The following is a 27,836-nucleotide window of genomic DNA, read 5'->3' on the forward strand; positions in this document are numbered from 1 at the left end:
AATGAATCTATCACTTTCAGACGGTCATACCAAGAGATGGTGGTGAGGGTTTCGTCACTGGAACTGTCACAGCATCTACAGAAGTCAGAAGTTGCTCTTCCACGTTTGGTAGTTCGGTGAAATCTGACACAGTCAGAGCAAAACTGGGATCAAATGAAATTCTTTGAAGTTCGTTGCTATCAGAATCCCTTGATCCTATTCCAAAAATCAAGACTCCCATATCCTTCAGTGCCGATGCTGGGACATCAACATTGTCCAACGACCTTCCGGCACTCAATAGGATCAGCATCTGTGGTACACCCTCCAGTTGTCTGCTACCCGAGGAGGCAGTAAATATGTTGTTTCTGACATACTGTAGTGCTGCCCCTATGTTTCGGGCTCTTCCTCCTTTGTACTTCAAAGCTCTGACTGTGCCAAGAACGTCCTCCTTTGTTGTGTATGTCTTAAGATAGAAATGGACATCAGCGTCTCTGCTGAACTGGACTACAGAAACATGGTCTTTGTTCTTTGCGACATTCAACCTCTCTACCACTCGTTGAACAAAGTCTATCATTGCCGGGAACCCATTTCTATTGCCGTCTGACCCATCCAGCAAGAAAACAACATCTCTCCTTTGTACATGAGCCTCAGCTAGGGATAATGAAGGATGAAAAATACAGAAGATTGTAAAGAAGGTCATAAAAGACCTCTTGTGCTAAGGAACAGCCTGACATTTGCTAGGCACATTTTACTGACAAGTGTACATCTCTAGTAACAGTTAGACTAAATTTGCGGCAAGAACGATGCTGTATGAGAATGATCATCTTACCTATTTTTCTTGGAGAGATACTTGTTGTTCCCATAGGTGCAGTGTTAATCATGGAGACAAGCTGCTCTTGTACATTGGGCAGGTAAGTGAAGTCTGCCACATAGAGGTTGGAACCAGGATCATTTGAGATCTTCCGCAATTCATTGCTATCTGAGCCTCCTGCTCCCACAGAAAAGATCGAGACTCCAAGCTCTTTCAAGGAAGAGGCTGGCGCGTCAACATTATCGAACGACTGCCCTCCACTTAACAAAATTAATACCTGAGGAACACCCTGCAATCGTCTGCTTCCAGAAGAGGCAGTGAAAACATTGTCTTTTACATACTGGAGAGCCATTCCTGTGTTCAGGGCTGTTCCTCCTTTGTGCCTCAGATCTCTAACGGTGTTTAGAATGCTCTCCTTTGTTGTGTATGAGTTTAGATAGAAATATACTTCTGGAGCTCTGCTGAATTGGACTACAGAAACATGGTCTCTGTCCTCTGACACTTTTATTCTCTCCACAATGTTTTGAACGAAATCACGCATTGCTGGGAAAGAATTCCTAGTGCCATCTGAACCGTCCAGGAGGAATACGACATCTCTCCGTTCAAATCCTTGATCAACTACAGAATGTAAATTATAGGCATATAAAAATAATGTCATATAACCTTCCACTGACAATTTATGAAGTAACCTCTCTCCCATTCATTGTCTCTATTGTACACTACTTGCATTATTTGTTTTGTCTTTTTTTTTTTTTTTTTTACCCAATTTGGCAGTAGCACAGTGGTGACCCTGCAAAGTAACTAAGACGTGACAACACTCGTAACTACACAAGTAAATTTTTGCTAGAATTGTACAGATGGCCTCTGTCATCTAGGCCATGACTGACAGAAACTTTGTAAAAAGTAACAGCAATAATCAGAAAATGGCCTAAAATGATTTAAAACCATGGAATATTATCTGTAAAATGAGTACTGTATATGCATGATCAATCAATCAATCAATCAATCAATCAATCAATCAATCAATCAATCAATCAATCAATCAATCAATCAATCAATCAATCAATCAATCAATCGGTATAATGGAATTCCAAAACAGTTTGTTCTCTCAATTTGATCACTGTTCTTTAAAAATATACCTTACCTATCACAGCAGGTTTCACTGGTGTTACATCTAGAAGTACACTGCTGAATGTGGTGTAAAATTGCTGCTGGACACTGGCTAGGTCAGAGAGCTCAGAAACAGTCTGAGCATAGGACGGCCCATTTGCAATTCTCTGAATTTCACTGCTCAAATTCCTAGGGCCAACAGCGAAAATTAAGACTCCACTCTCTTTCAGGGCAGAGGCCGGTTGATCAACATTATCTGTTGACCTTGATCCCCTTAGTAGAATGAGAATATTTTGCACACCCTGTTGATGTCTACTGCCAGCAGAGGCAGTGAAGACATTTTCTCTCACATATTGGAGAGCTGACCCTGTGTTGACATGTCTCCCGCCTTTGTGCTTTACAGTGCTGATGGCATTGAGGATTTCATCTTTTGCTGAATAGGTATTCAGATAGAAATGCACCTCAGTATTAGTACTGTACTGCACCACTGAAACATGGTCCATGCTGTCCTCAAAATTAAAATTTTCCACTAGACTTTGCACAAAGTCAAGCATGGCAGGGAATCCAGTCCTAGACCCATCTGAACCCTCCAGCAGAAAGACAACATCTTTTCTGGGAAGCTCATAATCAACTAAGAAAGAAACAAATCCATTAACACCAAGACGTTTTGGTAAAATTCAGTGGTTTGAAAAAAAAACCCCATTGAAATATTTTTATAATAATTGGCCAAATCATAGCGAATAAATCATCAATATTTCTAATGTCAGTTCTGTTTGTGACGAAGACACACAATTTAATGAAAGGCACATTCTTGTTAATCAAATGAATCTATCACTTTCAGACGGTCATACCAAGAGATGGTGGTGAGGGTTTCGTCACTGGAACTGTCACAGCATCTACAGAAGTCAGAAGTTGCTCTTCCACGTTTGGTAGTTCGGTGAAATCTGACACAGTCAGAGCAAAACTGGGATCAAATGAAATTCTTTGAAGTTCGTTGCTATCAGAATCCCTTGATCCTATTCCAAAAATCAAGACTCCCATATCCTTCAGTGCCGATGCTGGGACATCAACATTGTCCAACGACCTTCCGGCACTCAATAGGATCAGCATCTGTGGTACACCCTCCAGTTGTCTGCTACCCGAGGAGGCAGTAAATATGTTGTTTCTGACATACTGTAGTGCTGCCCCTATGTTTCGGGCTCTTCCTCCTTTGTACTTCAAAGCTCTGACTGTGCCAAGAACGTCCTCCTTTGTTGTGTATGTCTTAAGATAGAAATGGACATCAGCGTCTCTGCTGAACTGGACTACAGAAACATGGTCTTTGTTCTTTGCGACATTCAACCTCTCTACCACTCGTTGAACAAAGTCTATCATTGCCGGGAACCCATTTCTATTGCCGTCTGACCCATCCAGCAAGAAAACAACATCTCTCCTTTGTACATGAGCCTCAGCTAGGGATAATGAAGGATGAAAAATACAGAAGATTGTAAAGAAGGTCATAAAAGACCTCTTGTGCTAAGGAACAGCCTGACATTTGCTAGGCACATTTTACTGACAAGTGTACATCTCTAGTAACAGTTAGACTAAATTTGCGGCAAGAACGATGCTGTATGAGAATGATCATCTTACCTATTTTTCTTGGAGAGATACTTGTTGTTCCCATAGGTGCAGTGTTAATCATGGAGACAAGCTGCTCTTGTACATTGGGCAGGTAAGTGAAGTCTGCCACATAGAGGTTGGAACCAGGATCATTTGAGATCTTCCGCAATTCATTGCTATCTGAGCCTCCTGCTCCCACAGAAAAGATCGAGACTCCAAGCTCTTTCAAGGAAGAGGCTGGCGCGTCAACATTATCGAACGACTGCCCTCCACTTAACAAAATTAATACCTGAGGAACACCCTGCAATCGTCTGCTTCCAGAAGAGGCAGTGAAAACATTGTCTTTTACATACTGGAGAGCCATTCCTGTGTTCAGGGGTGTTCCTCCTTTGTGCCTCAGATCTCTAACGGTGTTTAGAATGCTCTCCTTTGTTTTGTATGTGTTGAGATAGAAATGCACCTCTGTATCTCTGCTAAATTGGACTACAGATATATGGTCTCTCTCTTCTGACACACTTAATCTCTCCACAATGCTTTGAACGAAATTACGCATTGCTGGGAAAGAATTCCTAGTGCCATCTGAACCGTCCAGTAGAATTGTTATATCACGCCTTTCATGTGTTTTGCCTAAACAATTAAAAAAAATTAACAACAGTTCAACTGTCTTATGTTTTTGTAACTTTTGCTTTATGCTACATAATTTAAATAATTTAATATTTTTTTTTCAAAGAAATGACTCACCTATGAGAGATTCATTTTTTGTTGTGCCTTTTGTAAAATCTTTTTTAACTGCTTCTAACACTTTTTCTTCAATATTTGTTAGTTGATGATAGTCATCCACAAAGAACGATTTTATTTCAGCTGAAATTTTTTGTAACTCCTTAGCATCTGAGTTTTGTGTGCTTATTCCAATTATTGAGACTCCTCCTTGGTTGAGTGCAGTAATTGGATCATTAATGTTGTCTTTTGATTTTCCCCCAGACACGAGTATTAGTATTTGAGGGACCCCTTCATGCTTTCTACTTCCAGAATTTGCCGCAAATATATTATTATTAACATACCAAAGAGCAGAGCCTGTTTTAAGGGGCCTTCCCCCTTTATGTGTAAGACCCTTAACAGCATTTAATACATCTTTCTTTCTCAGAAATGAATTGAGGTGAAAATTTGCAACTGCCACATTGCTATACTGAATTACTGCAACTCTGTTCTCATTTTCTCCAATTGAGAGATTTGCAATAATATTGTACAAAAAAACTCGTAATGCTTCAAATCTTCCTCTAGTATTGTCTGAGCCATCCACAAGAAAAGCAATATCTCTTTTCAGATGTTTACTTTGAAATTGATTTTCTGAGGAATTGAAAACAAAAGAAGAAAAAATGTAAGAAAAAAAAAGTTACATTACAATGTACATATACACTCACTTACTCACTCATTCACTCACCCACTCACATACTCACTCACTCGTTCACTCTCTTTCATTTCATTCATTGTCAGAGTGAGGGCGTGAGACTAAAATACACCATTACAGGCTACCATGCACACATACATATACACAGATTTTTACATCTCAGACTTATGTAAGTTTCTTTTCAGATTTTGTTGGCTATTCTAAATTATAAAAATTAGCGACAACATATGTGTATATGTGTACTGTATATGTGAGTGAATGGGTAATGTTGTAAATCAATACCACACCAATCTTTAGTGCACTGGAGGTTTATAGGGAGAGTCACTTAAACTCACACTTTTTTTTTTTACTCCCAAATAAGGAACTAAGATGGAGCACTTCAGGGCAGATGCGAAATAAGCAGATGCCTAAAAACACAAATATAGAACATATATAGTTCTTACCCTCATATGTTGTAAACTTCGCTGAACTTTCTTCAACACCAATAATAGAGGCAACTTCTTCATAAATGCTGTCAATTAAGTTAAAGTCTTGGATTGAAAAGGCATATGCTGGTAAAGTGGACATTGTCTGTAACTCCAAAGCATCAGCATTTTTTGTTCCAAAGGTAAAGACTGTTATTTTATTGTCTCTTAATACTTGAGAAGCACCTCTGATATCATCATTTGATCGTCCACCAGAAAATATATTCAGTATTTGACGTGTTCCTTCAAAGGGTCTGCCTCCAGAAGATGGCGTGAATATATAATCTTTAATAAACTGGAGTGCGGCACCACTATTCAGTGGCCTTCCTGCTTTGTGTTTAACAAATCGTATTGAATTCTGCACTTCATTCCTGGTTAAATATGAGTTGAGATAAAAATTGGCTGTGGCATCTCGACTGTACTGGACTAGGGCAACCCTGTCACCAGTTTCACCTACATTGAGATTTTCAATAATCTTTTGGACAAAGGCACGGATTGCCTCAAAGCCATTTTTAGCGTCATCAGATCCATCCACAAGAAATACAACATCCCTTTTTATAGATTCTAGGGTAAGGAGTGGCAAAATATTTGGTCTCACATTATAAGCAATTGCAAAGTAATGTAGAAATATTTAAATGAAATAAATATTTATACACCATCTTACCAAAAACTGAAGGAATGCTGTTTGTCACTTTTTTGTTTGAGATTTCTTTTATTAACAACAAAACATCCTCCTTGATTTTGAAAAGGTTATCAAAGGGGACAGTAAAAAAATAATTTGGTTGATAAGATATTGTTTGTAGTTCAAGAGTGTCTGCATTTGGTGTACCGATACTTAATGGAAAGACTCCAAGTTCCTTCAGATCTTTAACTGGGCCTCTAACATCATCTCTAGACCTTCCTGCACTTAGCAGAATCAAAATCTGTGGTACACCATCTAAATATCTGCTCCCTGAGCGGACTGAAAAGACATGATCCTTTACATATTGTAAAGCTGCCCCAGTGTAAGGTAGCTCTCCACCTTTGTGGTGCAGGTGTTTGATACTGTCAATAATTTTATCTTGCCTTGAGAAATGTGTGTTTAAAAAGAAATCAACAGTTGCATTTTCACTGTACTGGACCACAGAAATTTGATCTCTGTTCTGCCCCAAGTTTAACCTTTCTGCCAAAAGCAAGATAAACTTTTGTATACTTGAGAAACTTTCCTTAGTGCTGTCAGAACCATCAATTAAAAAAACAACATCCTTTTTTCCAGCATAAAAGAAAAATTCTGTAAAAGAAAAAAAAAGTAAGTCAATTCACACTAGACATGTTTCTGAAGCATTATATGCAGCATTTTACAGTTCCATTTTATCAAACAATTTAATCCACAACATTTCCATCAGTTGAAAGAAAACAATCATGCTTTCTATTCATTGTTAACTGTTGGTTAACTTATATGGTTGTGAAACCTGTAATTTCATAGAAAATTGTTTGGCAGTGATGCTAATGAATGAACAGGAAAAAAGGACAGTTTATATATTGCACAATTGTCTTGTCATGTCTTTCTTGAGCTGCACTCTAATTTCAGTATTGTTCTCTTTCCTGTTTCATTGACAAGGCTGTCTATTTGGAAGTTAAAATGAAGTGTGATGTGCTAGTAGCACATGTAGACTGCATGTGGGTAAGATTGTCATTGAATAATGTAATGTAATGTTGAATTAAGTAATGTAATGTTATGCTTTCCAGTGCTGAGAGACACGATATTTAACTCACAGTATTCAATAATTTTGTGCTGCTGCTGCTGATAGACCACTAACATAATTCGGAGATCTCTAACCAGTTACCAGAATAAAAATCTGAGAAAAAATCTGCTCCAGTTTTTGTTTTTTGGGGACTTGCTTTGATGAGTGTGTACAACTGGCCCTAGAAATGAGCCTTTACTTATTTGCTGTACTGAACCACAGTCACAGCTTGCTATGTTGTCCTACACTTGTTTTTAACCTCTCTTCACAAACTGATACACATATTAAATCAATTTCTGTGTGTTTAGACTTATGCAAAAGATTAATTTATTCATTATTCAAATTTATTTATATATAAAAAAAATCATTCATTTATATTCAGTATCTGCTCTACCCAATCATAGTAAGCCATTTCAAGCCAATCATAATAATCCCAGGTGCAAGGTAGATTTCATCCACAATTCCCCTATATGGATTTTGGACAGTTGAAGGAGAACTTGGAACCAACATAAATGATGTGTAGGTAAAACTCCTTATAGATGACACCAAAAACTTGGAGACCCTGGAGTTTATAAATATGCAGTGCAACTCAAGGCTATTGAGGAAAGCAGAGTTTGAGTGCCTCTGTTGATGAAAAAGAAACAATGTTTAGGAATCCACTGACTTACAATTTAGTCTGTAGAGCAAACATCCAAGATTTAGAAGTAGAGGGGAGTCCACCACAAACAAAAAAACACAAAGAAATCATGCTCCACATGATCATGCTCCACATACCAACACCACCACAGACAGGAAGATGTCTGTCACAGAGGTCATGAAAGTGAATGAGTGAGCTGGGAGCCACTAGCCCAAAAGTGAGGTCCAGCTCCAGGTTATAGAACCTGATATGGTTGTGCAGAGAGGACTAACTCGACACAGCACAACTATCCAGGAGGGGCACACCCCTAGCCAGAGTGCTGTACAAGGAGATACACCTAGTGGAGTAAGCCTAAATCCATAGAGGCCAAGGCACACTAAAGGCAAATGTTCAACATATTCTCCGCAACCTCAGTTGCGAGAATGGAGTATAGGAGCTGGTCTGCTCAGACCAAAGGGCTCCAAATATTGAGGTGGGAGTGAAGAATCACCCTCTGTGCCTGATAGAGGATGTACCTACTGAAGGGAATCTGCCAAGGAGCACAGTCCAGAAGGGAAATTTGGTCTGCAAGCCAGACACAGGTGAACCATTTGGATTACCCTAGTTAGGACCCCTGTGAGCAGAGCTATCATCAGAAAGCATACAGACTGAACTTTGGCTACATTTGCATTATAACATCTAGCCCCAGATGGACCAGTGAAAAGAGAAAGCCACAGGAGACAGTGGATTAACTCCTCAGAGGTGAACAAAGCCACTTCCACCTGGCCAAAAATTTCCATATGCATATCCCCACCTGGAGATGCCATTCCTCAGGCCTCTGCCCTGCCTTAGCTGGAAGCCAGCTTCTCGATCATGCTGTCTGGAGTGTAAATCGCTGTAACGATTGAAAGACAGGATCCATTTGCAGACCAACTCTTGTTAAATAGTAAATAAATGGGAAAAGAAAATCCAAACATTTAAGCAGAATCAAGGACAGAAATGCAGGCACAGGTCACAATCTAAAAAGGCCTTCAGTGTTAACAACCAAATCCAAAAAGGGAAAAGACAAAAAATGGGAAACAGGAAACAGAAACAAATGTTAATAAACAGAATGGAAAGCAGAAATACATTGCTCAGTAACACAGTGGGCTGATGATACTTCGTGAACAACGTAGCTTAGATGTTGCATATAAATATCAACTGTAGAACTGTACAGGGAAGGTCAATACTCGGGTGAGGGCTCCCTATGTTGAGTCGGTGAGGTGTAATTGTAAAAATCTCAGAGAAAGAAATCTGGGCCCATATTGATGAAAATTCTTAGAACGAGGCATTCTTACAAATTTGGGAGTTTCCTTTTAAAATTTAAGAGTAAAGATAGAAGTTATTCGTAACGCATCTTAACCCTTAAAAGAGCTCTTAAGATCAAAATTATTAGGAGAAGAAAGAAGCAATTTATGAGGCTTAAGAATTTCTTTGATAGAGGATGAAATGGCCAACAGATGAAGAGGAAGAAGAAATGTATTGGCTAAATTATTTAATAATGATAGTGAGTTAAAAAGATGATACAGATTTGATCATGTTGGTATTATTTATGTGACAAATCCTATTAGAGAAAACATCTCCAACAAGTGAAATGCCATAAATATATGTATATATAAATATGTATATATGTATTGTGCTACTACAGTATTTAGTAAAACACTAACATCTCTGAAAAAATCTCAATCCTCAACTCAAGACGGAGGCATTTGTTGAAAGAGTCTTGTGAGTATGGCACGCCCCAAGAGTAGACCCAAGGTGAGATACCGGGTAGGTCTACATAAAAAGGGTACATAGCTCCTGAAGTGTAACCCTTGTGAACCTGAAAAGAAGGTCTGCAGGGGTAAAAGCCTCTGCTTGCTGAGCCAGAGATGTAGCATACTAAAAGTATTAGCTTCGGCTACTCCCTCCATGAGCCAAGCGGTGGAATCCGTCCCCAAGCAGAAGATAGACATGATAGCATCATGGATGAATACCACACTAACCCCAAGAATGTAGTTCTTGAGGAAGAAAGCACACACTTCCTTGGGTTAAGCCTGAGGCCTTATGTGGTCAAGCACCTCAATGTATCTTAATGCTCAATGTCCCTTGACTGAGCCAAGATGAGTCAATTGTCTGGATAATTGAGTACATGGATATCCTGGGGTGCACTTATGTGAGAGCAGCCTCCGAGAACTTTGTAAGAGTGAGCAATAAGACTAGGCCAAAAAGGAGAAGCCATCACCGGTATGCTTCACGCCCGAAAGCAATCCTGGAGAGTTTCCTGTGCTCTGGCAAGACACCTATGTATACATAGGCATCCTTCAGTCCATAGACCTGATTTGTGATGCAATGAACTTGAGGGTTAACATCTCAAAAATTGTATGTTACAGAATAATGTTTCATCTGTGAGGGGAATATGCTCTATAGCCCCTTTCTCAGATGCAAAAGAAGTTCCTCCTGGAGGAATAAAGTTTGGTCTGTGCCAAAACAGTGGGCAGCACAACCTGAATACAGGATAGGAGGCAAAATGGATTTTCTAGCCTTTTCCCACAGTATCCAGAACCCACTATGACAAACCTGGCAGAAGCTTCCAGGGTGCCAGTTGGTCTAGCAGATGTGTTAGCCACTTGCTCTTCTCAACCCACCTGGTGCCCTGAAACAGCAAGGTAAGCAGCCATGGAGATGACCCTAAAGGACTTTCTGGAGCCGGTGACTACTGGTTGATAGCCCTAGCTCCATGCTGTGATGGGGGAAGAACAAGCCCTTGGAGAGGGCAAAAAGAAAGCATTGAAAGCAACTGTGTGGCAATCAATGCAGCCATAGAATGGCTGATGGCATGTGCTGTCTACTTTGGGGCATGGAGCAAAAAGTCCAAAGACAGTGTCCAGCAACTGTCTTTGGACATAGTGCTGTCTATCTATAGCTTGTCCGAGTTTAGATCTCATTGATGAGCACTGGCTTGACCTGCGGCCATGTAAAATTTTCCTATAACAGCAAACATGGCCCAACAGGGCTGCAATGGGAGTGCAGACTTTCTCCATGCAGCCAATGAAGAGGAGAGATAGCTCATAAGCATCTCCATCCCTAGGCATCGCCGCACACCCATGTTTATCGAAGCCCACAATAGCAGTGACAGATTTGTTTAGCAGGATTATTCCATTCTTCATTTTAGTGTGGAGATCTGGGCAAAATAGGAGATATCTGCATGAAGGTGGAAGGTTATGTAGCAGCCAAGCTTGGAGCAGACAACACAAACCTTTTCATCAGGCCAATCTAATCTAAGCTTAGCAACAGCATGTGTAATCACCTCAGAGCTTACAGACAGGAAGTTTCATCAACACAGCCAGATCCCTCAAGATCCACATGTGTACGTTCCTCTACCAACAATCAATGCAGATGAAGTGCAAGTCACCCCAACTAATGTAGCAGGGTCACAGATGCAGGAAATTGCATTAATGCCTGCTTGCCATCATTCCTAATCTTTTATATGTTTTCCTTTTTCCCTAATCAGGACAGACAGGACTAACTATCAACACAAACATACAAGATATAAAGACAGCATACTGAACAATGAGTTAAATTTGGCTATGTTGGGCTGCAGTTGTGAAAACTGTGTAAGATTAGGAGTTTGCAGATGAAACCAGCCATAATATGATAGCAACATTGTCATTGATGCTCAAAGATTGCAGGGCTTGTTATTTCATCACCTTCATGATTTAATAAAATAACTGAAGAACACTCTGACACGGTTTACTTCCAAAAAAGGAAATCCACATCAGATGCAGTGCGGCATTAATGTTTGCTCATCCCCATCCTTGTGTTACAGAACTCATAGAATTTACAAAATATTTTTTCTTGAATATGCATTGAAATTATAAATAAGTAACCCATGAAAGGTAGCTACTGTATTGCTACTGTATTAAACAACAAAACAGTTTTCTTTTCCAAACGTTCAAACTGCATAGAAATAATTGATAAGAATATTTTTTTTCTGGTGACATTTTCTATTATGATGTGCAGTTTTACTGGATTAAACTAAAAGACAGTTGAACAGAAAACAGAAAAATACATTTTCCTTACCTTGCTCAAGAATAACGTCTAGTTGTGTCTTTGGTAGACTAACATAGCTATTCAGTCTTTGCTCGACAGTGTTAAGCTGGCTGAATTCTTTCACATTGAAGGCAAATGATGGATTGTGAGAAATAGCTGCAATCTGTTTGGAATCTGCATTTCTCACCCCAATACCAAATGGTACCACTCCTTCAGTCTTTAAGGCACCGGCAGGTTCCTTTACGCTATCCCTTGATTTTCCACCAGTCAAAAAAATTAGAAACTGGGGAACATTTTGGGCTGCCCTGCCCCCAGAATTTGGCGATAAAATTTTGTCTTTCATGTATGTTAATGCAGCTCCAGTATTCAGACTTCTGCCACCAGCTGGGCTAAGCTGACTTAGAGCTCTCAAGACTTCATCTTTTGTTTTATAGGTGTTTAGATAGAAATTAGTAGTTGGTTTCTCACTGTGTTGGACAACAGCAATTCTTACTTTATCAACAGAAACATCAAGGGGCTCAATCACTTTGATTAGGAAGTTACGAATGTATGCAAAATCTCCTCTAACAGCATCAGAACCATCAATCAAAAATGCAACATCCCTTTCATCTTGATCAATACTTCGAGTAGCCGTAACTGTTAAATAGAAAAAAGAATCAAAAAACAAAATTTGCAGCATATTTTCAGGTCTCATAAAATATTTCTCAACCAAAGCTGTAACTTACCAGGCTCTCCAATTACAGTGATGAGTGGTGTCATTATTTTTTCAGCAACCGTTGGCAAATCTGCAAAGTTGTTTTCATAGTATGCAAGGGTTTCAACAAAAGCAATTTTCTTCAGTTCACTCTCATCCACTTGGCTAACTCCAACAGCAAAGGACAAAACTCCAGACAGTGCTACTCGGTCTGCAATGCTGCTGACCTCATCTTGAGATGGACCACCAGTGATAATTACCAAGACCTGCTGGACTCCTTCTCTCCTTCGAGAGCCAGCTGATTCTTGAAAATGGTTTTCTAGAGCATAACGAAGGGCTGCCCCCGTATTCACTGCATTTCCTCCAATTAATCTTAACTTAGCAATGTTATCAAGCACGTCTTGTTTGTTGTTATGAGAATTTAGATAGAACTCTGTCCTTTGTCCCTCAGCAAACTGGATCAGGCCAATGCGCACTCTTTCAGGTCGAACATCCAGCTGGTTAACAATTCTGAGGATGAAGTCTCGTACAGCAGGCAGATTTGCATTTCCAACATAGTTAGATCCATCAACCATGAATACAATGTCCCTAATTATACGTGGGACCTCTATGGTGGTTACGTTTGTTTCTGTGTGAAAATAAATTCTAATTAGAATTAGATGTGATATTTCAAAAGATATATATATATATATATATATATATATATATATATATATATATATATATATATATATATATTTCTCTCTTTAATCTACACTCATTTGTCTAGAAAATTACACTCACAATTCTAGAAATGTATGAAAAACAAAAAATATCACATGTACATATCATGTTACACATGTTAGTTAGATATATAAATGTTACACATGTTAGTTAGATATATAAAATGTATATGTATATGTATATGTAAAATATTTATATGTATATATAAAAAATTACCTGTGTTCTCAGTTGGCAAAACAAAACCTGAAAGTGTTGATAGTGCAGACGCAACCCGTTTGGGATTGCGTTGTAACAGACGGAAGTCCTTAAACATGAAGACAAGGTTTTTATCAATAGCTATCTGCTGAAGTTCGGCTTCTTCGGCAGCCCGAGAGCCAGCAGCTATAGTCAAGACACCCATTTGTTTCAAGGCTTCAGCTGGTTGCTGGACACTGTCTTTGGACTTTTTGCTTGAGATCAGCAACAGAAGCTGGGGCACACCTTTCTGAATGCGGCTTCCTTTTTCCGGTATAAGCATGTTGATTCTTACAAAGTCGAGAGCGGCACCAATGTTGACCTCAGCTGATTGTTTAGGTTTAATTCGGGAAAGGGCAGAGATTAGGGATTCCTTTGAGCTGTGTGAATTCAAGTCAATTTCAAGTCTTGGTGTGTTTGAAAACATAGTCACTCCAATTTGAACCTGATCAGGCCCAATTGGCACTGTGTCAATAAAATTTTTGATGAATTCACGAATTGCATTGACTATTGTGGGGCCCACACTGCTGTCAATGAGAAATATTATGTCTCTTTCCGAAACAGGTAATTCTGAAATGAAAAAATGCAAGAATGTTATTTTTTCCCCACAAGTGTAGTTATTATATACAAAGAAATACTCACTATTCATATTATTGCCAAAGTTACAATTTCAGTTCCCTTTTAAATGATCTATAAGTGGACAAATTAAGGTTTGCATAAATCTGTTTGTCTTCCAAAACACTGATTTCACAGCATTTTATCTCTTATGACACAAATAACATTCAAATAATTTAGGGGTTTCAGAGTATATGTATGAAATAGGAAAATACTGAAAGTGACTGATATGAAAAGACTGTACTCAATTGTAAAATTATATAATGTGAAATTTGTTTTTATTTTAAATTTTTAATGAATGCAAATTTAATTCTGCATCACAAAATGTGACTGCTTTTTAAACAGGAATGGCTGTGTTAAAATAATAAAAACATTATTGTTTCTGTTAAATGTATTTTGTTGCAAAAAAATTCCCAAAATATAAATGATTATTTATTGCCATTATTTGAAATCCCCCTTAGAATAATGACATACCTGTGATCTCAGTGTGTATCACAATGGCGCGTCGGACCACCCCATTAATATATGGAAGTAGCTGATCACCCATATCTGCCAGTGATCTGACATCAGGGGCAGAAAGAACAAAGCTTCCATCGCTTGCGATAGCCTGCAGCTGGGCACTAGCTGAATCACCCAATGCAACACCAAAGATTAATACTCTGGCCTGCTTTAGTGCTCTCTCACCCTCACTGACATCATCAGTGGACTGCCCAGCACTGATAACTACCAAGGCCTGTGGCACTCCCTCCTCTGCCCTGCCTCCTGACTCTGGGCCCAACAGGCTCTCATTCACCAACTCCAAGGCTGCCCCCAGATTAGACTCATATCCACCACTGAATTTAAGATTTTGCACAATATTCTGCATTGACTCTTTGTTGTAATTGTTACTGAGATCAAACTCTATCACGGGTTCAGCACCATACACCACCAGGGCTATGCGGATCATGTCCCTGCCCACTTCAAGCCTTTCGATCACTGTGAAAGCCAAATCACGGATGATAGCGAAGTTGGCAGCTCCCATGTTCTCTGATCCATCAATTAAGAGTACAATGTCAGCTGAATCTTGGGCTTTGAAAGAAGACAATAACAGAAAGAAACAAACTAAGAATAATGCAAAATGTGAGTGTTAAAATGGAAGTGAGGAAGAAAAGATCAATTGCAAGCACATGACTAAATAGTCATGGATTTTACATTACAAAGCTTTACAAAAACACATCATGCTGCATGTGGACTGAATCAATGAAGACAATAACGAATGATTATAATCAAAATTATTTGACAACAGCCAATTATAACAAAATATCTTGTTTAGATGAATGTACACTATATATATATATATATATATATATATATATATACGTATATATATATATATATATACGTAGATATATATATATATATACGTATATATATATATATATATATATATATATATATATATATATATATATACGTATATATATATATATATATATATATATATATATATATATATATATATATATATATATATATACGTATATATACTGTATACATATATACACAAATTTTATTTTAATTTAGGAATTAACCAGGAATTTCAATTAAAACATTTACCATTACTAAACTTAAGATTATAGACAATTTTGTGATATATAAAAAGAGGTTGAGGTTGTTGGATGAGAGTATATATATATAACATTTAAAAACAAACACACAGTATTTAAAATTCTGAAATAGGCATCAGGAGATGGAGAGAGGTACAACATGATTTATGTATGCAGCTGCTGATCTCATTCATGTGCATGTTTTATAATAATAATAATAATAATAATAATAATAATAATAATAATAATAATAATAATAATAATAATAATGTTAATGTTGTTGAGGTTGTTTTTGCTGTTGTTTATTTGTTCTGATCTCTGTATTAGCATGATTTCATGTTAAATTAAATTACAGTATGCAGTCTAGGTAACTATGAGCAAGAACTTACTTTGATAATTTGACCATCTTCATTTTGTATTCAGTCCCATCATGCAGACTCATGTTACAGAATTCAGTCATATATTTACCAGTCATGACGATTTCTTTCATCTTTACAAACCAAGTGATGCCATGGCAAATGAAGTATGGATGCAATATCTAAGGATGCACTGATTGCAATGTGATCTTTTTAATAACCACACCTGCATCCTTTTTTTTTTGGGAAGTTTTGTCAAACATAATGTTTGATTGTAGCATGCAGTACTACACTTTGTACCTTCATCAACACAGACAAGACATTTTTTGTGCCAATTTGCACTGCAGCATTCATGAGTTTCAGGATTCCTTTAACTGTAACTGCAGCTTCAAGTGCTAATTATACTGCACAGTATATAGACATTACATCATACTGTACATATGCTGCTTAAAATTCCAATAGCCCAATCCGTTACTGTATGTTATTTACAGGGAAAATGCATATTTTTTTCAATAAAATATTTTTAATTTTCCTTTTTTTTAATTAAATTAACAAACAAAACAAATGTTTAACTTTTATAACTGATACTTTTGGAAAGATGAAAGAAGGTTCATCACTGTATTCAGCTGTAGAAGACATTTTATTACAATTACAACATATATGCTTTTACCATACACACATACAGAATAAGACATTGAGCTTAGAAGACAAAAGCTGTGGTGGGTAGTTAGCCATTTCCAGTATCCTGTTTGTAAGGTTAAATTGGATTCATGTGAATATGGAGTTCTATATGGAGTCTTATAATGTGTTTTGCTGTGGTAGAAAGTGAATGGTTAGATGGACAGGGAAAGATTAGAAAAGAAACAGAGACAGTGAACAAATTAAGACTAGGTAAATGGTTGAGAAGCTACCTGGCTTTTTTAATTTTTTTATGGCAATAGAAAATGTTTTTTATGGCCATAGAAAATATTGGCAATAAAATGTTACAGTTAAAATACCATTAAAATAAAGCTTCAATAAATAGGAATTCTAGATCATTAGTTATTAATTGTCATGCAAAAAATGTGAGATTGTCATCTTGAGTGAAAAAAATGATAAAAGATGTTAACAGTGCAGAGAAAAGGCTACTTGCATGTATTTCCAAAAGGCATTATTAAAACTTGCTTACTGGTTTGCTGTCAAAGAATATAACACTGTTAAAATTTAGCAGGAAATGTCACCATTTTCTCTTTTTTTGCACCTCTTATTTATTTACTTATAAGTAAAATATCAGACCTTTCGAGGATCCCAAATCTATACTGTCACCACCATCCTTTGTGCCCTACCACATTTCACCACAAGTCCATGAACCAAATTTCTACAAACCCTTATTTGAAAAAAGTAGATGTGGATAGACTTACCATCCTGAGCATTAAGTTTTGGGAGGCTGCCAAAAAAAAGGACTCCCATAAGGCTGCATAGCAGCAGCCAATTTGTCCCCATTCTCCACACAAACGCCAAAAACACACCTGAAAAAAGGAAGACTATAACTTAGATTTAAAGTGTTCTGCAAATCTTCTGCTTAGTAGCCATGCTGAAAAGATGAAAAATTAAGCAAGAACTTAGCCATTGTACTTCACCATGGGATGGACAACAGACTAAGATGGATAATTCAGAGTATATACTGTTAATTCTTCATCCAGTTCAAAGCAACCAGGGACAATATTTATTTATTTATTTATCTATCTATCTATCTATCTATCTATCTATCTATCTATCTATCTATCTATCTATCTATCTATCTATCTCTAAAAAGCTCTCATAAGTGGAACCTTATATTTTGTGTTATAGCTACACAGGAGTTGACTAGCATTATATACAGATCTGTGGAGTTGGTTAATGTAAATATTGCGTAAAATATATTTACTTAACTCGTTATGTTGATTCATTAAACATTTTTTAGGGTTTTTACAGACTGCACTTCTAAACTTGTTCATTAGCAAAGATACTAATTCCAAATCCAACTTCAACACAAGTAATAAAAATAAGCCATTTACTATTCATTCTGGTTTTACTTATTTAATTGTAATTAAACTTTTTCAAAGCATGGCATGGTCACATATTTTTGTATAGGCATACCTGGCTGCACTGGCAAAACCCAAGATAATTAATTAACTAACTTGCACATATACTGTATACAAATGTACAAGCATGCGTGCACACACACACACACACACACACACACACACACACACACACACACACACACACACACACACACACACAAACAGCACACCTTACTAGAAGAAAGACAAAAAACCAAAAAAATAGCCTGTAATAATTCCACCTGCCACTGCAAGAAGTGCAGAGCCTGTCAAGATGGCGCTTCTGGTGAAATTTGATGGTCCATCATTTGTTTTTGCAGGTTGCTCCATCAGTGTGAAATAATCTTTGCATACCAACCATAAATTTACCGGAACAAGGTGATTAAATGTGCTCTCTTGGTGATGCTGGGAGGGCTCTGGATTGGGCTTCAGCAGTTTGAAATAGTGAGGTGCAGGTTATGAGGTTCATTTACATACAGTATGTCTATCCTTTCAGGGATGAGTTTGTGTATCCCACTGGGTTACATCATGTTTATGTCATGGCTCTGACACTACTCCTCAAAGCATCTTGGCCAGACACATGGGTCAGAGGAAGAATGTCAATTCTCTCTCCAGTGCCTCACAGGTAAACCTTTACGAATGTCCTTACAGTTTGTAATAGCCTGCCCGGTTCTGCATGGCAAACAAGGTCCTTCACGTATTTGCCTTAAAGGACTCAAATTCAAATTCAAATTTACTTGTCACATACATAAACATACAAAGTAGTACAGTACATGTAGTGAAATGAGTTTTATAACTGTTCCTTACAGTGGAACGTGCAATGTGTAGTGAGTAAAAAGGTCCATCTGTGGTAGTGTGTGAGTAGTGAGTCTATAGAGACCTGGTTCTAGGTGTTCTGTTGGTTGAAGGCTCACATGGCCTGTAGAAAGAAGCTCCTTCTCATTCTCTCTGTGTTTGCCTTCAGGGAATAGAAACGCTTTCCCAACTTCAACAGAGAAAAGAGTCCATTGTTGGGCTGGCTGAGGTCATTCACAATCTTCCTGGCTTTGGTCCAGCACCACTTGCTGTAGATACTGTAGACTCCAGGTCAGGAAGCTCTGTGTGGATGGTAAATTAGGGTGAGTGAACCACCCTCTGGAGAGCTTGTCTGTACTACTTGGCACTGTTCCCAAAACAGGCTGTGATGCTTCCCGTCAGGATGCTCTTAATGGTGCAAGTGTAGAAGGTCCTTAGCACCTTAGAGGAGAGTTTAAAGTCCCTTAAGCATCCGAAGTTGAAAAGACACTGCCGAGACTTCTTTACCACAGTGCTGAATTGACAGGCCTTCGAGGTCCTGTGAACACCTAGTGGACTTGGGTTCCTGCCATTCATTTTATCCAGAACCACCTTGTGGAAGAGCTACACCTTCCTACTGTACCTTTGCTGCCCCCTTAAGATGTACAGCTGTCAACAACCAGCCCATCAGGGATGGTTATATCACCCATCAGACAGTCCCACTGATGCTCAAAGGGACTCTTAAACATTGAGGAACTTGTATGGAACTAGTACAGACTCATGAAGTATGCGGTGTCACCTCCCTTGTGTGTAATTGAATGTCCTGGATCTGGTTTTCACCCATCTTACTTCAGCTATTGACAAGACTGCTATCCCACTTTATATCCCAAATCATCTCCTGGTATCCTTCACAATCATTCTCCCTGTCATCCTAAAACCAAATTTCAGCATTTCTCAATTTCTTGTCAAAACCTTCACTCTATCTTCCCTTCCTCTGTAGCTTACTGCATCTTTTCATCTCTTCATGACCCTGACTCCTTTTTCTCCCTACCCTTGGACTCAGATGCTTTCTTCTCCTCTTTTTACACAACCGTGAACCTCTTCTGTTCTCTGTCCACTCAACTGTAGCAGCAAAAGTGGTGGCTCAACTGGTTGAAGCTCTGCGTTGTTGATCGGAGGATCAGGGTTCAAGGATATTGCTGGGCCCCTGAGCAAGGCCGTCAACCCTCCCTGCTCCAGGGGTCCTGTATCATAGCTGCCCCTGCACTCTGACCCCAACCTCCTCAGTTGGGTTATGTGAAGAAAAGTATTCCACTGTATTATATATGTGGTGATAATAAAGGCTTCTATGTATTCTCTCTTTCTCTAAAAGAGATTCTTCATGGCAACTAGTCTTGCAAACCTTTCATCTGCCCACTGGTTCCAACCCAAGAAAATTTGGAAGCACTATCCAGACCATAGAATTTGTTCATTGCTATTGAACTACCTTCAAGAGAGCAAGATTTATTATCATCCTGCAGAACCCTGCTTTAAATCCGGCAAACATCACCAACTGTAGGTTTCAATTCTCTCTTTTCTTACTAAAATTCTTGGACACCTAATTTTTAACCAGCATGATCCCAATGAGTCTATCTTCAAAGCAGCACATTCCATAGAGCCTGTCTTATTGGCTGTCACTGAGAAACTACATGCTGCTAGATAAGCCAAGCTGTCATTTGTCCCCTTCCTCCTCAACCTTCCAGCCTTTGTCACAGTCAACCACAAGAAACTTGTGCACACTCAGGAGTCTTGGAAAATTGTGGAGCATCATGGGAATGGTTTGCTTCCTGCCTGAATGGCCACTCATATCAGATAGCATGGAAGGGATCAACATCTACTCCATGAAGACCCTCCACTGGTTTCCCACAAGGTTCAGTACTTGGTCCTCTCCTTTTCTCCCCATATGCTCACTCTCTTGGCAATGTTATATCCTCACCTGAGTTATCTTACTACTGCTATGCTGATGATACTCAACTTATCTTCTTCCTTTCTCACTCAGTTACCAAAGCTTCTGCTAAGATCTCAATATGTCTGGCTGGCATACTATCATATATAATGGCTCATCAGCTGAAACTCAATCCCAGCAAAACTGAACTGCTCATCATCCGAAGTGATCCATCCCCAGGCTGGGATATTGTGATATCCATACACAACTCTCTGATCTCCCCTTCTGCTTCTGCTCACAACCTTGGGGTAACCATGGCTCTATTGTTGCTAATGTGACACACTCATGTTGGTTTCTTCTGTACAACATCAAAAGTATTCATCCATTTTAATTCATGCAGGCTGCTCATGTGTTTGTTAAGACTCTTGTCATTTCAAGATGAGACAACTCTGCTGCTATGTCTACCTCAGAACACAATTTTTGCTCTGAAAATGATACAAAATGCAGTGGCCAGTTTTGCTTTCAACATGCTTAGGTTCTCACACAACAACCCACTGCTGTTTTCTCTCCTCTGTCATTCAATAGCTGTATGCACTTGATTCAAAACACTGATGCTTTCCTACATAGTCAAAAATGAACCAGCACCCTCAAAGCTAGTGTCATTTCTTCCACTACTCACTTCCTCTGATCTACTTGCTCTGTATGACTGGTCCCACTACCTCTTATGCATGTATACATTAACACTCTTCCTCTTCTGGCACCAATTTGGTGGGATGAACTTTCCTTACAGAACAGAACAGCTGAACAGTCTTCAAATGATAAGTAAAGACCTATCTTTTCTTCAAACACTTAAACTAGCTCTTGGTTCCCCTCTTTGTTGTACTGTATGTAATTTTTAAAAAAATGCAATATTTCCTCCTAACAGAGTTAAGGGCTGATGGTACTTAGGGGTGATGGTGTATTGATGTATTTACTGATAAAGCTTGTAACTAAAACTGAAAAATATCTTGCTCTGGCCAAATGTCATAAATAAAAATGCATATTGGCATCCTGGTGTACTCCAAGAAACCTGAGACTTACATTACCCAAGTGTGTACCATGCTGACAAGGCTGCAATAACATCAGCTCTAGGTCAAGGTTGGAACTGTTAATTTTCTCGTATTACCAAATCTTTCCTGGGATACATCATTAGGCATCAGAGGGACAGGGAGATGGACATCACTGAATGTCCTATTTTGAATAACATCAAGGACCTGCAAAAATTCCTTTTCCTTTGCCAAGTTCTACCAGCATTTTAAATTTGAAATTACAGCACTGTGGCCACCCCTCTTACCACTCTCCTTTGGGGTAGACCTAAGAAACTCGACTGGACCTGCACAAGCCACCTTCAACGTGTTTTATCACTCCTCCCATCCTGCATCACCTAGATCCTGTTAAGGAAGCTATGGAATAGGAGTTTTACTTTTACAGACACATGGCAACCCAAGCACATTTTCCCCATGTGCTTTCTTTTTGCAGAAGCTAACCTGTGCTGAAGCTAACTATGATTTAGGAAACAAAGAAGTGTTAGCTATCAAGGCAGCATTGAAAGTATGATGACACTGGATAAAGGGAGCCAAGTACACATTCCAAGTGATAATAAACCGCAAAGATCTCAAACATATTAAAAGTGCTTAATGCCTAAACCTGAGGAAGGTCCAGTAGGCGCTGTTCTTCAACAGATTTCATTTTAAGTCATGTATAGACCAGGTACAATATATAGCAATGCGGATGCACAACAGCCCTTGTCCCATCTAGTGGTTGATTGTATCACTGTCCTCCTGAACTCCAAGAGCTAGACTGCTTTATCGGTCATAGTGGATAATTTTATCAAGGTCTGGAGGTTAGAGACACTCAAGGAGCTCCCCACAGACATGGATAAAACCTAAACCCGGTTTAACCTCCAACATCCAGACTGCAGTGGACAAGTGGTTCCACTGAGAAGTATGGGAGATTTTGTTAGATTGGAAGTGGTACAACACAGACCAAAGGTAAACTCTTCCTTACACCAGAATTCCACATTTCCCACCCAAAACTTCCAGCTCCAAGACACAGGGGACAACCTAGAAGAACAGGAGGTATTTCTAGGAGGGGGTAGGAGGTGTTCTTTGAAGGAGGGGATTCTGTAATTATACTACCTGTACACTTCACCTCCAAACCACCAGAGAGAGCCAGCACCGGAATATTGACCACGTCCGGGTGAAGATTTATTCCCATTTATTGTATATTTAAACTGGTTTCTCATGCACCATTATGCAAAGTATTCTCTTTTTTCTACGTTATAGTATTTTTGGTTTGTTTGCCTCATTGTATGGTTTCTCTGGTTCATTGGATTTTGCATGTTTCTTTTATTTGTATTTATTTGTATTCATTTTGTATTTATTGCTATATTTTTTTCAATATACTCTGAAAATGGATTCTGTCTTGTTTTCAGCTCCATCTTCCCTAGATAGCATTAGACATTGAAGACAAAAACAAATGTTCATTGTACAAAACATTCAATATTGAAAAGAAAATTTGAAACTCATCCATACCAAAAAAATAATTTTCTGGAAACACAAATTAAGTAATCACGTTTCCCATTAGTAGAAAAGTAGAAAATGGTTCAAATAAACAATACTTCTTTTTATTTTTTTTTTGCACTTGCATTTGATTACATTTAAAGTAATTAAAATTTAGGCATAGGGTTCTACACATATTTATAATAATTCAATTAATGTGTTCAATTAGTAATAAATAAATCAATAAAATGTTTATTTTTGTTAAATTCTAATAAATTAAACAGCATTCATCAAATTATATTAGCTATACCATTGGTGTGACTCATAGCACCTCCAGCTGGTTAGGAAATTTGGGACTTGGTCATTTGGGAGTTAATAGGAATTAATATCTGTCAATTCATAATGTATAAGTATTTACATAATTTTCTCATTTTACATGTTTGGTTCAATTTGACACTCACACAATCACAAACAATGTGTGTAAGGGTGCATGATGTGAACTCCACAGAAATACTGGTTTCAGGAAGAACCCACAGGTAAATAGATGTAGACCAAGTGGCTATAAAAAAAATAAGGTTTATTAAAAAAATAACCCATTTTTATACTGAACACTGACCAAAAGTCGGTGATTGAGTAAAGAGTACTTTTAACTTTTTAAAATTGCAAGTAAGCAAGCATTTATTATTATTATTATTATTATTATTATTATTATTATTATTATTATTATTATTATTATTATTAACTAGAATATTTTGTAGCCTAAAAAATTCTAATCATTCTCTAGGTTCTAAAAATATAATTGAATAAAATATAGATTTAATTTAATATTTTAAAAATAGTCTGTCCAATGAAGGAGAAATATCGAACACTAAACTTTAAGCTTCCCTGTTGCTGTTAGCAAAAAGTCCATATGGTTCAATTATATATTCATATTTCTGAAACATGTAAATGATTAGCAGTAGTAAAGGAAGGACTTAGTACATAAGTCTTGTTTAAGTAAAATATGGTCAGGAATTTCAATATTCCTTTATACAAGTACATATATGTGGAGGAAAGATAACAAACATCTGTTTCTATTTACTTTGGCTTTTTTTGCTTCCCTCTTAGCTTGCCGAGGTTTCCTTGACCATCTGGCTGAGGCAATGGAAAAAAATATCTCATGGCACTGTCTTTACAGCCCAGAGGATTATTTAACCAGCATACATAGTGCTACACATTATGCAGTGCATCAGAAAGAAAACAATTATCTTTACTATCTAACACCTAAATTACACTAGCTGTGGCTGTTTAACACTGACCTTGTCTTGCGAATTTAAATAATCATCCAGGCACAAACATAAAGCCATTTTTATTTATTTCACACAAATGTTGCACTGACTGTTGCCAGCAAATAGCTTCAGTCTTGGCCAAAAAGTTCTCTTAAGCATCCTACTCTGCTCTGATTCTTGCTGCACACACAAATATACTATCTTTTACACTTTCATGCTCACTTTATTATCTCACTTTTAAGACTTGAAATATTAAGCAATACAACAATGGTTTAATTACAAATAAGCACAAAACAATGCACTTACACATACTGTAAGTATACAATCGTGCCCAGCGAACCATGCCTTATTTGCCACATGCTGTCATTTTCACTTACCCTGAGTGAAAATGGTGTATTCTGCAGAAGATATAAAATTTCTGCGTCACTTCTAATATATCTTCTTCCTATGTCCCATCAGTGAGTGTGATGAATTATTAACTCCAAAGCAGTGATAATTAGGCTGGGTCCTGTGGTGTTACTGAGAGAAACCAGAGTATGACACAAAGTTGCTCATCAGTACAACCAGTTCTATTCTCTAAAAAAGAAGTGGTGCAGACTCCAACCCTTAGACAGGACACATTCCCATAAAACTTGTAAACTTGCCATATAATTCTGCTCCTCCCACTTTCTGGAGGGAAAGAGAAGGAAACAAATGCAAAGAGAAAAAAAACAACTCAATGAAGACTTACAAATGAGAAACAGATATCCTCAGAGAGGAGAGTTATGTCACAGCCAAAACCATTCCTTAATTTCTTCTAAAAACAATTTTTCCCATGATGATGATAATTATTTATTTATTATTTTGTTTGCTCAGGAATTGTTTCTTCCCTCATTTGTTCAAACAATTGTCATACTATTAACACAGATCCAGAAACTCCAGATGAAACAGATAATAAGGTAAGCTAAACACAATGACACAACATGTGTGTGTTTGCCAGGTGCACACAATCTTTTGGCTATACAGTGCTTAATGAACTTCTACCATTTAGGTCTACCTATACTGTATGTGTGAAATAACGTTTTTACTCTGGTGTCTAACAAAAGGTCAATTATTTTAATAAATGTAGCGATGTAGTCAATGTAATATTATCAAATTTATTCATTTATCAGTAAAGATAGAGTCATTTAAAATGACAAATTTAGGACTACCCTGATTTAGCATAATTAAATCACAAAGAAATTGCTATGGGGATACAAAAAGCAAATTGATGTTCTGTCTTCATTGCATGATAGTGATGTTCTCTGCTATCAAAGCTGACTGTTAAATCTATATCTATAATCTGCTGTTGCTACAGGCTGAAAATGACAAGCCTAGACTTCTCTATCACTAACCAGAGCTCATCCTAGGGGATCCCCAGATATTACCAATCCAACTGTAACATGTAACCTTTCCATCTGGTCCTGGGTGTGCCCAGTGTCTTTCGTCCAATCAGACCTGCCTGATAGAGGAAACCAGAGATTTTCGACTCTGTTTTCTTAAGGTAACACGTCACTGGGTTAACAATATCCCCAGTAGTGTTAAACAAACCACCACACTTGCTCAGCAGAGATTCTGCATGGCCTTTTCCAACCCTCCTGTGGTGCAAAATGATTTGTCAGAAAAGGGTTTCCATTTATCACTCTTTCTGTGGTTGGGCTTTTCATTTTTTCAACAACTTTTGCTGTGGCCCTTCTAAATCTTCATACCATTGGGGTAATGGAACAGATTGGTGTTTCTTGTTGCTTATTTGTGCCATATTTGATTGAATGTTTAAATCACTAATAGCACTGAATGTCCAACATTAAAGTGCTGTGCAGTATATGTAAAAAAGCTTATGAAAAAAGGGGAAACGATCAAAGCCATGGCACAAGCATGGAATATAGCCCATAGGACAATTGGGAAGGTCCTGAAAAAAGAAATTACTAGTGTACCAACAACCTGACATAGACAGGACATCCAAAGTGATGGAAAGGACAAAGTGTGGTGAAAGAAAGGATATGCTGATGATCCAAAACATACATCTGGTCAGCACAGTGGTGGTAGTGTCATGGTTTGAACTTGCATGGCTGATTTTTTTTAACAGATTGACAAATTTTATTAATGATGTAAGTCATGATGAAAAATCTACAGAAACATTCAATCTACAAGGAAAATCACTTACACACTCGCAGCACAAAGCACTTTGTCAATGACACAACCGTGGTGGGTCTCATCAGCAAGAACAATGAGTCAGCGTACAGAGCAGAGATGCTAAATCTAACAGCCTGGTGTAGAGCCAACTACCTATCTCTGAACATTGAAAAAACAGTGTTTTTTGACTTCAGGAGAGTACAAAAGTGACCATTCTCTGCTGCACATTGAAGTTCAAGATCATCAAGACCACTAAAGTCCTTGGTGTTCACAAGGATCTTCATCTGGTGACAACATGCTGAAGCTACATTGGCAAGAAAACCCAGCAGAATCTCTACTGCCGAAGAAAAGCCCATATCCCAACACCCATCCTGATCATGTTTAACAGAAGGAACATTGAAAGCATCCTGAGCAGCTGCATCACTGCCTGGTTTGGGAACTGCATCGTCTCAGATCACAAGACCCTGCAGTGGATAATCAGAACAACTGAGAAGATTACCTGAATCTCTCTTCCCTCAATCACAGACTCTAAACATAACTGTAACAGTTTCTTACCCCAAGCCATCAAACATACACTCCTATTCAGTACAACCAATATAAAAACAGATCATATGATATCTTTTGCAGATCTCACTTTAATGATGTTAATAACTGAAGTGTTACAAACAGATATGTTTACACTGCTGCTATCATTTGTAACTACTGTATAATGTGGTATGTAAGATCACCTTTTTTATGCAATGGTTTATTCAGTCGGCTATTTTATGTATCTGTGCTGTATTGTATTGTATTGTCTGTCTGCACTGTCTTTGTCTTGCTCAGTTTACTGTAGGTTGCACACTATGTACTTTATATGGCTAGGCTACCTTAGCCATAGCTCTGTGTTGTCTTATGTAGCTCTCTGTTTTTTTTTTATATAGCTCTTTGGTGTTCTTAGTACGATGGTCCTGAAGAATTGTTGTTTCATTTCACCATTTGATGCGTCATCTATATATGCTTGAAATAATAATAAAAGCTTCTTGACTTTTCTTCAATGAAGATAACTGAGTCAAACAATTAACATCAATAATCCAATAACCAAACATTAATAAATGTGTTTTATTGC

At 37.9% G+C, this 27,836-nt stretch overlaps 2 protein-coding genes across 6 annotated transcripts in view; both read right to left on the reverse strand.

The window, feature by feature from the left end:
* col6a3 (collagen, type VI, alpha 3) overlaps positions 1-4,067 on the reverse strand; it is a 51,900-nt gene extending 47,833 nt beyond the window's left edge. For 4 of the 5 annotated variants that reach the window (XM_047815260.1, XM_047815263.1, XM_047815262.1 and 1 more), the window contains exons 1-5: positions 3,530-4,067; positions 2,752-3,351; positions 1,935-2,531; positions 809-1,408; positions 31-630 (exon numbers count right to left, since the gene is read on the reverse strand). In XM_047815260.1, coding sequence (XP_047671216.1) covers positions 31-630; positions 809-1,408; positions 1,935-2,531; positions 2,752-3,351; positions 3,530-4,052 — 2,920 coding nt within the window. In that variant the 5' untranslated portion in view covers positions 4,053-4,067. Of the gene's footprint in view, positions 1-30; positions 631-808; positions 1,409-1,934; positions 2,532-2,751; positions 3,371-3,529 lie in introns of those variants that run through there. The other variant, XM_047815264.1, reaches the window with a different exon arrangement.
* A 1,888-nt stretch (positions 4,068-5,955) lies between these two features.
* LOC113647317 (collagen alpha-3(VI) chain) lies at positions 5,956-25,162 on the reverse strand. The gene is made up of 7 exons (XM_027154008.2): positions 24,958-25,162; positions 17,391-17,498; positions 14,523-15,116; positions 13,416-14,003; positions 12,508-13,104; positions 11,813-12,418; positions 5,956-6,641 (listed from the first exon to the last, which is right to left on the reverse strand). The coding sequence occupies exons 2-7, from the start codon at positions 17,470-17,472 to the stop codon at positions 5,971-5,973; spliced, it is 3,138 nt and encodes a 1,045-aa protein (XP_027009809.2). The 5' UTR covers positions 17,473-17,498; positions 24,958-25,162; the 3' UTR covers positions 5,956-5,970.
* Between the last annotated feature and the right edge of the window lie 2,674 nt (positions 25,163-27,836).

Source organism: Tachysurus fulvidraco, chromosome 6 (genome assembly GCF_022655615.1).
Source record: "Tachysurus fulvidraco isolate hzauxx_2018 chromosome 6, HZAU_PFXX_2.0, whole genome shotgun sequence".
NCBI classification, from domain to species: Eukaryota; Metazoa; Chordata; class Actinopteri; order Siluriformes; family Bagridae; genus Tachysurus; species Tachysurus fulvidraco.

Bases quoted from the DNA above. Each gene is read 5' to 3' on its own strand.
- LOC113647317 (XM_027154008.2), bottom strand. From the start codon at position 17,472: ATGGGGACAAATTGGCTGCTGCTATGCAGCCTTATGGGAGTCCTTTTT. The intron at 14,004-14,522 runs GTATGTCATTAT...TTTTCATTTCAG, and splicing joins GATACACACTGAGATCACAG to AATTACCTGTTTCGGAAAGA. The intron at 12,419-12,507 runs GTAAGTTACAGC...TCTATTTAACAG, and splicing joins CACTGTAATTGGAGAGCCTG to TTACGGCTACTCGAAGTATT.